The sequence below is a fragment of the Astatotilapia calliptera genome, chromosome 22 (assembly GCF_964374335.1).
Source record: "Astatotilapia calliptera chromosome 22, fAstCal68.1, whole genome shotgun sequence".
Lineage (NCBI taxonomy): Eukaryota > Metazoa > Chordata > Actinopteri > Cichliformes > Cichlidae > Astatotilapia > Astatotilapia calliptera.
In genome coordinates this window covers 18912570-18924872 of record NC_137442.1, presented here as the reverse complement: position 1 = coordinate 18924872, position 12303 = coordinate 18912570, and the positions used below count along the sequence as shown (strand labels likewise).

At 41.0% G+C, this 12303-nt stretch overlaps 1 protein-coding gene across 50 annotated transcripts in view; it reads right to left on the bottom strand.

Annotated features, from left to right (window-relative positions):
* Positions 1 to 12303, bottom strand: part of clasp2 (cytoplasmic linker associated protein 2) — a 69926-nt gene that overhangs the window by 23503 nt on the left and 34120 nt on the right. For 49 of the 50 annotated variants that reach the window (XR_013904500.1, XM_080295953.1, XM_080295955.1 and 46 more), the window contains 9 exons: positions 6044 to 6184; positions 2803 to 2876; positions 2612 to 2704; positions 2340 to 2485; positions 2098 to 2233; positions 1950 to 2020; positions 1773 to 1832; positions 1536 to 1613; positions 1158 to 1325 (listed from right to left, as the gene is read on the bottom strand). Coding sequence is in view for 49 of the 50 variants with exons in the window: in XM_080295953.1 (XP_080152079.1) it covers positions 1158 to 1325; positions 1536 to 1613; positions 1773 to 1832; positions 1950 to 2020; positions 2098 to 2233; positions 2340 to 2485; positions 2612 to 2704; positions 2803 to 2876; positions 6044 to 6184 (967 nt within the window). In the remaining variant the exon portion in view is untranslated. Of the gene's footprint in view, positions 1 to 1157; positions 1326 to 1535; positions 1614 to 1772; positions 1833 to 1949; positions 2021 to 2097; positions 2234 to 2339; positions 2486 to 2611; positions 2705 to 2802; positions 2877 to 6043; positions 6185 to 7278; positions 7549 to 12303 lie in introns of those variants that run through there. The other variant, XM_080296000.1, reaches the window with a different exon arrangement.

Below are 12303 nucleotides of genomic sequence, written 5' to 3'. Positions count from 1 at the left end.
TAAAGATTAAATGACATTGGACACAAAACAGACAAATATCCATTTTTCTCATGAAACAATTACACAAGATCTGGGTACCTCTGCAATAAAAGCTTTTTATAACTCTTTATTTTTTATTATCAAATGTTTCTGTCACATAGATATAGGTGTGTATGTCATGTATACATGGGGTAGCTGTGACTCAGAGTGACTCCGACTGTGAATGTGTGAGCGAAAGGGTGAAATAAGACATGGTTGTATAAAGCATTTTGAGTAGAAAAGTGCTAATATAACAGTTTAAAAGTTTGCCTTGACCTTTAGTTAGCACTGTGCCATCGCAGATCTGAGACTATAAATAATATATTAATTTAATATCAACAGCAATCAACAAGATGTAGTGCAACAGGAAACAATACAAAGAGGAAAATGACAACCTTCTAGGAACTGCTCAAATTTAACATAAGAGTGAAATGCAGTGTAGATGAATAGTTTCAGGTTGCTAGGATTGCAGAGAACAAATCATGGTCAAACAATTGTATATTTAAAGGGGGCAGAAAATAACTTTCACATCTATATTTTCACTCTTAGACACTACTAGAGCAGCTTTGCATGATTCACTATTCAAAATAATGCTCATTTAAACATAATTTATACTGAGCTTTGGTGCAGCCCCTTAATTCATCCACTGCATGAAAGAAGGTGTTGTAGCTTCTCTCACTTCAAGCCGCCTTTGAGCAAAGCAAACAGGATCCTAAAACACACATTCGACCCCTGACGCGACCGAATCACCCTCCTGCCAACAGTGATGCATCACAGAAGGAGCCACTGTTTCACCAGACTTGGAAGCAGTTTTTTTTCCTCAGGCTTTGAGTCTACTGAACTCATTCTCAACACATCTCCATGAAAAACAGTGACCTTGTGTTTCATTGGTTATATGAATGGGCACGCTGCTTTAATTCAGGATTAAAGACAGATAAGATAAAAATAAGTAGAGGAAAAATAAGCGTATGTGTGACAGATGTCAGAAAGATGTCATCTATGTATCTGACAAAGATGTGTAAGATAGGAAATCAAAGTCAAAATCACTTCTATAATCAGTGTCATCATTAAAAGAAGACTTAAAGTAAACATGCAGGACTGAAGTTATCTATGGAGGGACGGTGCAGTGCGTTCATTACTTGAGGCTCTCTTGAGATGAAGATGAGGAGCGGTCACTCTGGGGAAGTGAGGCCACGCTGCCAGAGCTCTTCAGGCAGGACTGGAGGGTCCTTTGGTATGAAGGCTCTAAGGAGTTGTAAAGAGCTTCAGCTTCTGCTGGAAAATGGTTCCTCAGACCCCAGTAAGTCCTGAAAGAGACAGAAGAGCAGACGAAAACAGAGGCAGAGATGAAGACAAAAAGAGAAATGTACGAGGGAGGATAAAAGTTGGTTTATGAAGGGGGGTGGATGGAGCAAAAGTGAAGAATCTGGGGGATTCATAAAGGAAAAAGAGGGTGGTGAGGAATTTACCACCATTTTTCTCCCCACATAATGTGTTTTTCGGTATGTCTGTCTTACTTGCGAGCCTCCACTCTGGCCTCTGAGTCGGCATCTCGAAGTCCTTTTTTGATGCTCTCAACCAGGACTGCAGTGTGTCTGAAACAATAACACAAACGGACGCACAAAGAGTGAACCAGCCAGTCTGAAACACATCTGGAAAGCACATTAATAGGAATCCGACACTGCGATGCTTTTGCATTTATGAAGTCAGTATGACCATCACAGCTTTCCTCTGAAAAACTGATGAGTGCTCACCTTTCTAGTGAGTGGGTCTGCCATTCCTGTAGCAGAAGGTCCAAGAAATCATAACAGCGCCTAAAGAAAACACACGAAAAACAATGTCACATAACAACATCTCCAAATGTATTTTATGTTCAGCTGGTGCTAAGCTTCTTATTGTGGTGTTGACATGAGGGCCTTTGCTAATCTCACCTTCTTACTGCTACAGACTTGGATGTGCAGTTACTGGTTATCAGGGGGATGAGTCTAGGAACGTGGGTGTGCTGCAGAGAGGACAAGCAGCACTGAGCAAAAGTACACCGCAAAAGTACTGATTTAATTACGTGTTTATAAAACTCACCCGTATGATGATTCGGATAGCAGAGACACCAGAGGTGGCCATGACTTTGGCACAGTTGGGAATGAGGTTAAACAGGACGGGAACGATGGCTTCCGCTCCGTGGTCAAATTTATTCCCCAGCACTGATGAGAGGTGGCTGTAAGGAGACACCGGAGAATGCTCAGATGATGAAACCAAACACGAGCCTTCAAGCTCGTGCTGCAGTGCGATTGTGTTTGCTATATATATTTCTCAACACTCACGCCACAGTGATACAGGCCTCTCGGACCACTTGTGAGCGCAGGTCTTTAGCGGACAGTTTGAAAGCTCCATCTAGTAGTCGTAGGTGCTGGTAGAAGCAGTCGTAGCTGGCCGCGCCTGCCACTAGCAGGGAGCGAATCTTCTTAAGCTGTTAAAGAGGTTAAAAAAAAAAAAAAAGAAAGAGGGAAAACAAACAATAACATATATTATTCATTACATTTTACTGACCTAACTTCAAAATTATTTTCTGAAACTTGGTACTGGATTTACTGACAGCGTTTGCTCTCTGGTCCCAGTCGTGTTTGTCATCAGAGCAAATCTCACGGATCTTATTCAGGTTGTCATCAAGATCTCTTGTTGAGTAGATCTGCAACACAATGACAATCTGGTTTTTAAATGCCTGTATTAGTAAATGATGAAATTAATGGGTGGATGCATTTTATTATATTTTGTGTGAGTTTGTACCTGGACAGTAGGGACATCTGTAAAGGCTTTTATGAAATCCTCTTCATCAACTGCCCCCGCACTTTCCTTGGACACTGGGAAGAAAAGAAAATCAGAACAGAGTTGATTAAAATGCAAGTGTGTGTTCATTTAAATTATAATACATCCATATTTAATCATCCATGAGTCCACAACCCTAAGGCCAAAAACACCTTGGAAATAATGGATGGAGGGACACGCAGAAGAAATACTAGAAACTCCCACGCCTAGTCACTAGGTCTTTTTTCTGTTTTTTTTTTTTTCCCCCTTTAAAACACCCACAGTTAGTAGAAACTGATACAACTAATGGATTGGTTCTGGACTGGCAGGTTTTGTGATTCTGCTTAAACTAAAAAACAAAAAAAAACAAACAGCTACTCTTACAATTACACACACACACACACACACACACACACACACACACACACACACACACACACACACACACACACACACACACACACACACACACACACACACACACACCACTGTGAGCAGACTCTGTTTCTAATGGACTTCCTGGCAGTAATGGGAATGTAAATCATCTCTCTCTCGGGGGTGTGGACCACACCTCCTATAACTCCTACAGTGGGGAGGCAGGGACAAGTCAGAAATAACAGACAAGGGAGGAAGAGACAAAAGGAAAAAGAGCCAAGGAAGGAGCTGAGAGTAATGCTGGAAAAGAATATGAAAACCATGAGATTAGAGCTGCTACTCAGGCTAGCCAATCATGGAGCACAAACATGGGAAAAGGAAGGTAGAAAAGCATATCTTCCTCTTTTCCTCCGGGCTGGCTTGGATATCAAGCTGCACCACAACGACATGTTATGTCAAAACTCTACATGGCCCTTAGAGATCTTGGAAAAATTGATGCAGCCGGCTGGCTAGCTCTAGCCAATATCCCCTGTCTGTCACGGATGCAGCCTGATCATGAAAGCCACCTACCAGAACACCAACACCATTTCCAATTAGTTTTATTGCAGGGCATGCTGTCAGAGTGAGCAGTTATAGAAGCAATAAAGCATATTGTCATTTGTGTAAACAGACCTGGGAGATCATAATGTGGAAATATGAGTATTTTTTTTAAAAAAAAAGGTGCCGCTTTGATTGAAGGCTTGACTTAAAGCAGCCATCTTGACCTTTTACAGAACCAAGAATGAGACGCCTGTTCTTTACTGATACAGGATTTATCTAATACTGCAACTTACTATCACACCATCTTTCTTCTTTCTGTCTGAGTGTTGCTTTCGTGGTGTGCGAGTGTGTGTGGGCGTACTGCCGTCTAAATCCAAATTCACACAAAAATTGACAGATTCCCATAAAAATGGATAAACGGAAAAGCAAAGCACCAGAAATGCTCCCGACTGAGATGTGTTTTCATCGAAAGTGCTTCAGTTGCTTTAATCACTCACTGGGTCTCATGTTGAGAACAGATACGATTCTGTTTTAATTAATGTGTGTTTCTATCCAGGGTCATTCCTCAAACGGTAACTATAATCAGAAAACACTTCTCTGTTGGATTATTGCTTCTGTTACTCTACGTCACAGACATGCTTGAGTTTTTCAAAGTGCGATACTGATACTCAACATTCTGAACAATTTTGGCTTGTTGAAACACTTAGATTTGGGGATTGGGTGCCTGGTCTTTCATGAAATGACCCTGCGTCATTGCAGCACTAAAGTGATCAGTGTGCTAAGGCTTTCAAAACGCAGAAGTCTTGTTGCTTGCTGCTGTGCCAACTACCAGAGCTGCCACTGCTCTGCTAACGTGTTGCTGATGCCACAACTTCTGTGTGAGAAAATCGCAAATTTGAGCCAAAAGTCACGATAGGCCTCTCCCTCCCTACTGCATTGAACTTAACAAGGTTTTTGAGCTGTAGCCCTGTGTGTGCAAAAAATACTTGTAATGCACTTTATTTAGCTTCTCGCAGTCAATCCATAATCAATAAGGCTGGAATGATCTAAGAGGGAAGAGATCACAATCTTGTTTTTCCATGCAGCAGAGCAATGCATTCAGACTACCAGTGTATGTGTGGATGTGTGCGCCTGTGTGTGACACAGATAGAGCAACAGGCAGCATGTTCATAAAAGCTTCCTACTGAAATAATAAACGACGGGAAAAATCGATACATGCAAACAGGGCCCAAATATAACACTCCAACCAGCCGCACCAGAACGGAGAGCTGACAGAACAGGAGGCAGCAGAGAAGGATTCAAATCATTTCAAAAAGCAGATCATCTGAAGGTCTGAGTAAACTACAGATATGAGACAAATCAGAGAGGAGAGACAGATTTCAGAGGACATACAGGGGTGTCTCTTACTGCACCCTGTGGCATGCTTACTCATGTCTTTTGCTTCTTGTAATAGCTGTCAAAGTCACTGTCCTTATCCTGTTAACAACAATTCTATACCTTTACTGACAGTCTACATCCAATCAGGCATCCAAAACAAACTAAAATTGACCAACAATGAATTATGAGGACAGTAAAGGTCATTTTCCCCCCTCAGACAAGAAGTAAAATTCGTTATTTACATTGTTTTATATACTGTAACACCAAAGCTAAGAGGGAACGCATATGTGGACCGTGCTCATTTCACAGCTCACAAAATACAGATTAAAATTTATTAAGAAGATGAAAACATCTTGTCTGAATTAATCAAAAAAATGTAATTAAGGCGCCAAACAACAATGACAGGGTCTAATTGTGGGGGACTACAAGTAATAATACTCATAACACCAGTCAGTAGTTATTAAATGATATCAAACCCACATCTAAGAGAAAGAAAAATGTTCTATATTAGGTTTATAATACATGATATTACACAAATATCTCCCAGTGAAGGAACACAGACCAGAGAGTGAATGTTTCTCCTTGCACCTTAACTGCAAAGAGAGGTATAAGTAGCTGTATGTCTCAGTGCTTATATATAGTTATAAGGAGGGTGGATCACAGTTAGATCCAACAGTTTGCTCCTGTACACAGCCAAAGTAGATTTTGAATTTAAACTGCTTGATTTGCAGACTTTCAACTTTAACAAAAGGGATTTCCTTGCATCTGAGCAGAGAGTATAAGTCACAGTTCATCCTGAGACTTTCACCCACTGGCCCACTGCCCATGTCGCTATCATGATATGCCAGACAATGTAATAAGCTTTGGCTCATAAGTTGTTTCTCACACTGTCCTATCCACTGTGTGTGTAAATGTCAATTAATTTACGTACCTAGCTTGCCACCAGTAGCGCTGGGCCTGCGAGCAGCGGACGACTCTGCAGGCTTTTTGGGAACTTTGGGAACCTTGAAGGCAGCTTGGGCCGAGGAAGAGCGACTTCCATCCACACTGTCGTCATCATCAAAACTACGATCTGTAAGGCGGAAGACAATGTGTAGCGTTAGCATCCAACCTGTGTGTAAATACAGTTGCAAAGGCTTTACAACATTACCTTGAAAAACACAAAACAAACAGCCTAAAAAAATTAAACAATTGTTTTATTTGCTTTCACAACATGCAATAAAATTATTTACTAATAAACATGTATATAGTCAATAAGATTACCTTAAAAACAAAAACAGAAAAGTCTGCATCCGCTTTCAGAAGCAAATATACTGAATCCCAATTTCTAAAAATCTAGACTAACATTTTTATTTGTTGAAACCTTTAAAACATTTCACATAACGTTGGCTTTTATTTGTCACTTAAATGTTAAGTATACAGAGGTTAAGGCCACTGGAAGACAATGCATGGTAGAGGGAAAAGTAATGGTTAGAAGCACAAAGAGGATGTAGCCTACCGAAAGCTAAGTCAGGAATCACTAAATCAATACCAATTACAAAAACCACACTCAGTGGGAGAAATAAAAAAGCAAACCCTCAGACCTATACGATCACTTCAAAGGAGGAACGAAGCCAAATCTTCAAGATGTCCAACCTCTACACCACCAGTGACTGACAGAACTCTCCAGAGCCCAAACCCTCAATCTGCATGCTAGCACAAACTATGCTAGCTGTCCAGCTTGCATGAAACTTGAGAATGTCTGAAACGATGCTGCAGCATTTGCAACAATATGTGAGGGCAGACACACGCGTGCACACACACACGCACACAAGTTGACTGTGAAGATCAAACTGTTGGCATAGGAATGTAGTTGCGCTCCAGTCGCTCTGACAACCAGCTATGGAGAAATGCGCCAAAGCCACCACCCTACACCTTGACTCATACATCAAGTTATTTACATGCACACAGAGACACACGCAGTCGACATGCAAAATGAGTGACAAGCATGAATGTGTACGTATGAGCCTCATTCTCCAATGTTATGGACAGACGATTTTTTCAAGCTAGATAAATGTTAAGTGGACGTGTACAGACACACATCAACAGCCATGAACTGACATTTACGCACAGTCTTTGACACACAAACACACAGTCCAGCACACCCAGGTTCATCCTTCCACTCACAGTCACAGATGCGTTGGCAGATAAGTCGCCTCATGCTTCTGGGAGGGCGTGGTGTTGGGGTCCCTCACCTCTTCTCCAAACTGTACCCCAAAACAGGTACGTGCACACCACACGCACACACATACACACACACCTCACATATACTTTATGTGAGGTGTCTAAGGCTGCGCACGCACACACCCCTTACATCGCTGTCCGAAAACCCCTCCACCCATACAAGTGCCGGCATTTTCTTTCACTCCTCTCCCTCTCCTATCCCTCCCTCTCCCAGCCTCTCTCCTCCTTCTCTTAGCAGCCTCACAGCCAATCAGGCGGGAGGTGACATCATGTTGTTGCAGCCAGTGTGGAGGCAGGAGGATGAATGCGTGTGCGTGATGGGAGAGAAAGGGAGACACACACAGACACCCCAGGAATATTAACAGGGCTTCTCTATGTCACTGCCAGACCAGCTAACCTAAACTCATTACAACCACCAGACAGCACAAATGCTATCTTCTAGCATCCCCCCCCTCTCTCTTTCTCACCCTCACACACATCAACAACAACAACCTCTGAACACACTTTCTGTTGCTATATTTCTGTTTCTCCACATGCACAAAGGAACAAAGGATAATGGAACAATGATTAAAAGAGAGTGTTGACAAGGGGGGTACAAAGGGTGAACCACACCCCTCCATCTGAGGCCTTGACCCTCCCACACAAACATACACCCACAGAGCAGTTAACAGAGCCTGTAGACAGAGATGTTTTTGAGTTTGACTTTTTTAAACTTGAGTACTAAATAAACACAATTTTAAAATTATCTATTACGGTTGCAGCATCTTCATAATTACTTTGCTAACGGGGCGATTTTAGCTTTACAAAGCACGCACACATAAAAGTACATCTGTTTTTTTGAGACATCGTGTTAGAGAAAACTTTTGATTTTCCACTTGACAAAAGCAGCCACTTACTCTCAGTGAGAGCTCTACACGGTAATCCTCATAGTATGAGGCGAGAAGCTGCAGGTTCAACTAAATCTGCTGAAATCACAGGATCCATATAAAAAAAGAAATATTAAAAAAACAAAACACAGCTTGCACACAGTGGTGCAGTTTTACTAATTTATTGTAGCATGCTCTAAATAGATAAACAGATAAACCTGGAGCCCCACAGAGTGCAAGCTGTAGATTTATTTTTATTCATTTATTGTTTTGACATTTGCAGTTGGCTTTTTTTTGGCTCTGCACCTGACTCATTTTGTGTGCATATGCATGACGTTTTCTAGTGTTCTATGTATGTATAAAAAAGAATTAACATTTTGACACCTTCAAAACCACCTTACCATTTTTGAAGTGTAGAACTGGGGCCTTATTAGCAACAATCGTTCTGGCTACCTAGCCATAATCATTGTGATACTGAATAAATTACTTTTTCCTTTTGCCAAAATGAGCAAAGTAAAAATGCAAAGTGAAAAAGTACATTTTCTGCATGGAGCACATAAACATCCTTGTAGCATCTTTTCGAGCAACAAGAAAAATAAACACCACCTATCACTGTAATGATGCATTAGAAGGCTTTATACAACAGCTTTCAGCTGTCAGAGGGGAAATTAGCTACAGAGACCAAAGTTGTTTTAAGCAAAAAATAAAAATATATTATTATTATCATTTAAACTGCAATGTTTACTGAACCTTTTGACAAATAACAAGAATAATGAATTAAATCTGAATTTGTATTTATGATTTAAAATTTCTATCATTTTTGCTACCTTTGGCATTTCTGTGCAATTTATTGCTTGAAATGTATGCTAGTTCTCACTGACTGCAGAAGAAATGCAAGAATATAGTGATGTTTATAATTGCACTGAATTATAAAAGCATGCATCATAAGTGAATTTTAATTGGTAATAAAACCCACGGCTGCATTACATTATAGCAGTACTACGACATGCATCACGGGTCTTAGCATTGATTATCAGCTCCTGCTTTTGTCTAGTCAGACCCCACGGGGGTAAATGTCACTGGGTGAAGGGCAGAGCAAAGACACCAGAGAGAAGAGGGAGGAGGGAGACTGAGAGGGAGAGATGGAGAGCGTGAATCTCCTCCACAGAACAGACTGCACACATGCTGTTGCCATGACGACCTGTGCAGACCAGCTTCAAACGAATTGAGCAGCAAAGGCGGGGGTGGGGGTTCACTATATCCCCAATTTGGTTTAATCAACAGTTGGGTTTACTGTTTATTAATTTACTACCTGCTAGTTACATATCAGTACACAGAAACAATCACAGCATACTTAAACACAGTGAGAGACATCAGCCACACCATGTACCAGGCAGCGTTACCATGGAAACTCCAGGCCAAGCGCCCCTCCTCTCTCCATGTGGAGAGAAGAGTTAAAAAAAACCAACAAAAAAAACCAAACCTGGAATAAAAAGAGAAGAGCGGACAACCAGCTGCAATGTGGTAACCGCCCAGAGAAAATCAAGAAATCCTAAAGTACAGAGATATTAAAACACCTCTACAGAAGCATGCATCAAAGCAGCAATTTCCCAGTCGTTAATGTGTGTTACAAGCCAAAAAATAAACATGATTAGACATAAAGGAGTGCTCCCCTGTTTACTTGTCCCTGTCTAAAGAAAAAAAGATGAGAGAAAGTCTAGCCGAGACAGAGAGCTAATCTTAAGTCTTCCAGCAAAATTTGGGGGGCTTTTGACCACATGATGGCAGCACTGACTCTGCTCTAACCAAATTATTCTGTGGTTCAAACATCAGCAAACCACCTAAAAGGAAGCAGGATACAACACCCTGCTGATCAGAGAAGGACAGAGCATTTTTTTTATGCATATGCACCAAAAATAACATTTTAAAAAGGCAGTCACACCAAATCTTCAGAAAGCCTATTAATTGATTCACCTGAGATGAAGTTTGTGAATGTTTTTACATCAGATATAGGTATCCATATAACAGTGGAACGGTCTGCAATACTGGTGCACACTAGAGCCAAAAGCCCACGTAAAGCTTCATTTAGCTTTAGTGTCACATTGCTCTATGCAAACTTTGCTCTACCTCGCTAACAGATTGTGTTTGTGTACAGGCAATGTCGCATATTCCTGCTCAGGCCCATGTGACAGCATGCAGAGTCCCACATAGAAGATGACACAAAATATCTTGACACTGCACGATCACTCATATGAGAGTGATGACAACTGGAAAGAAGAACACGAGCAGCACCGTGGTGTCTGAGACAAAAGCTGCTAAAAACTTTCAGCTCCAAAATAAACGAGCAGAAGTACGTATATAAAAAAAAGACTAATAAAAAACAAACAGCCAATCCTACAGACATGTTAAGTGAAAAGATAAACCACTGAACATACAGTGATTTAGATGCAAAATGGGATAATACTAGAAAAATACATACAATGGAAAGTGCAAATAAAAAGAAAATAACTTCCTTTGCTTCCATAGAATGACACTCGAAGTTTTTTTTATACATACTAACCATATATTTAATTGTAGCCATCAGTTTGGTAACATAAGAGGGTCAAATGCTTCACTTGAAACCAATCTGGGACAGAGAATGACTGAGCGAAAGGGGAGCAAAGGAAAATAAAGAGACACGTTTGAGGTTTAAGCTTGGATTCTCTAATAGGAGACAGGCTGCTCCATTTCCAGCCCAGCTCAGAGAAAATGATCTCATTAAAAGAAGACACATATACACAGACACTCAGACACACACAGGTATAATTTGAGTCCCAATTCCAAGTCGGGGAGAGGGATAAGCCATAATATTCAGAGGAAAGCTTTGCCATGACAATCAGAGTAGCTTGGAAACAGGGTCATGATTCCCTTTGCAGAGACTGTGATGCACTGAAGCAGAATGAGCATGTCTGCGTGTGTGTGTGTGTGTGTGTGTGTGTGTGTGTGTGTGTGTGTGTGTGTGTGTGTGTGTGTGTGTGTGTGTGTGTGTGTGTGAGAAAGAGAGTCTGTGAGTATGTGTGTGTCACTCCCTGTCAACACTGAAGTACTATGCAAGCAGAGAAAGCTGCTACTGATGGTCAGTTTGGGGCACTGAATATCATTGCTCTTCCTGTGTGTGTGTGTCTGTGCACAGGGCCAAATGTCATTAAATAAGAGCCGAGCACAGCACCATGGGCAATGACATGCTTTACTTTCCCAAGAACCAACATCAGAAAAAACCTCAATTCACATGTTTACTAATGAATGAACAAAGGCCTGTTAGTCATGATCGATATCCCCTCTTTGCTTATGTGAAATTTTGACTTTTCTCAACAACTTCTTTTCATTCGCTTCAAAACAGGAACCCTATAACACAAAGCCACTGGTAAGATTTCTTCTCATGTTGTGCAATTTGGGGCACAACATGACACAAGGGTATGTAACCTGAAACTACCGGTGTGTTGCTGTGATGATGAGTTTCTTTGTTACCAGAAACTAAACTGCTTTGAAGAGAAGCGTTTTGTAATTCCATTCGGGTTGGGAAAATCTTTGGCATGATGAAGACAAAAACTACTAACTAACCCATACACAATGTGGGAAACAAAAGGGAGGGAGACAGATTTTTGGGGGGCTCTGCATACCGACCTACTAAACAACACAAAGTAACCTCATTTCAACATCATGTAAACATTTTTTTTGTTGTTCTCGCAAAAAAATTTAGCTACCTAAAGTAGAAGAACCCCACATTTGCAAAGCTCTACAATGGACCTTACTGTTGTAATGATTACTTTTCAAATCCAAGCACATTTGCACTATTTTCACATAACTACAAGTAAGTGAAAGGCTTCACCAGTAAGCCTGGAGATTGAGAGCTGGGGTGTTAACACAGAAGAACACTTGACCTGATATTACTACAAAAGAAAGAGTTTAAGAGAGAGGACAGAAAAGCAGAGACTGAGTGGCTACTTGAGTAAAGCCACACTAGACTTGAAGAGCACAGTGGGGAGAGGAAGCTGCAAGAAAATTGGATTGGGTGGATACGGTGCGGTGCAACTATGACCTCAAGCAACAAGCTACAAAACTA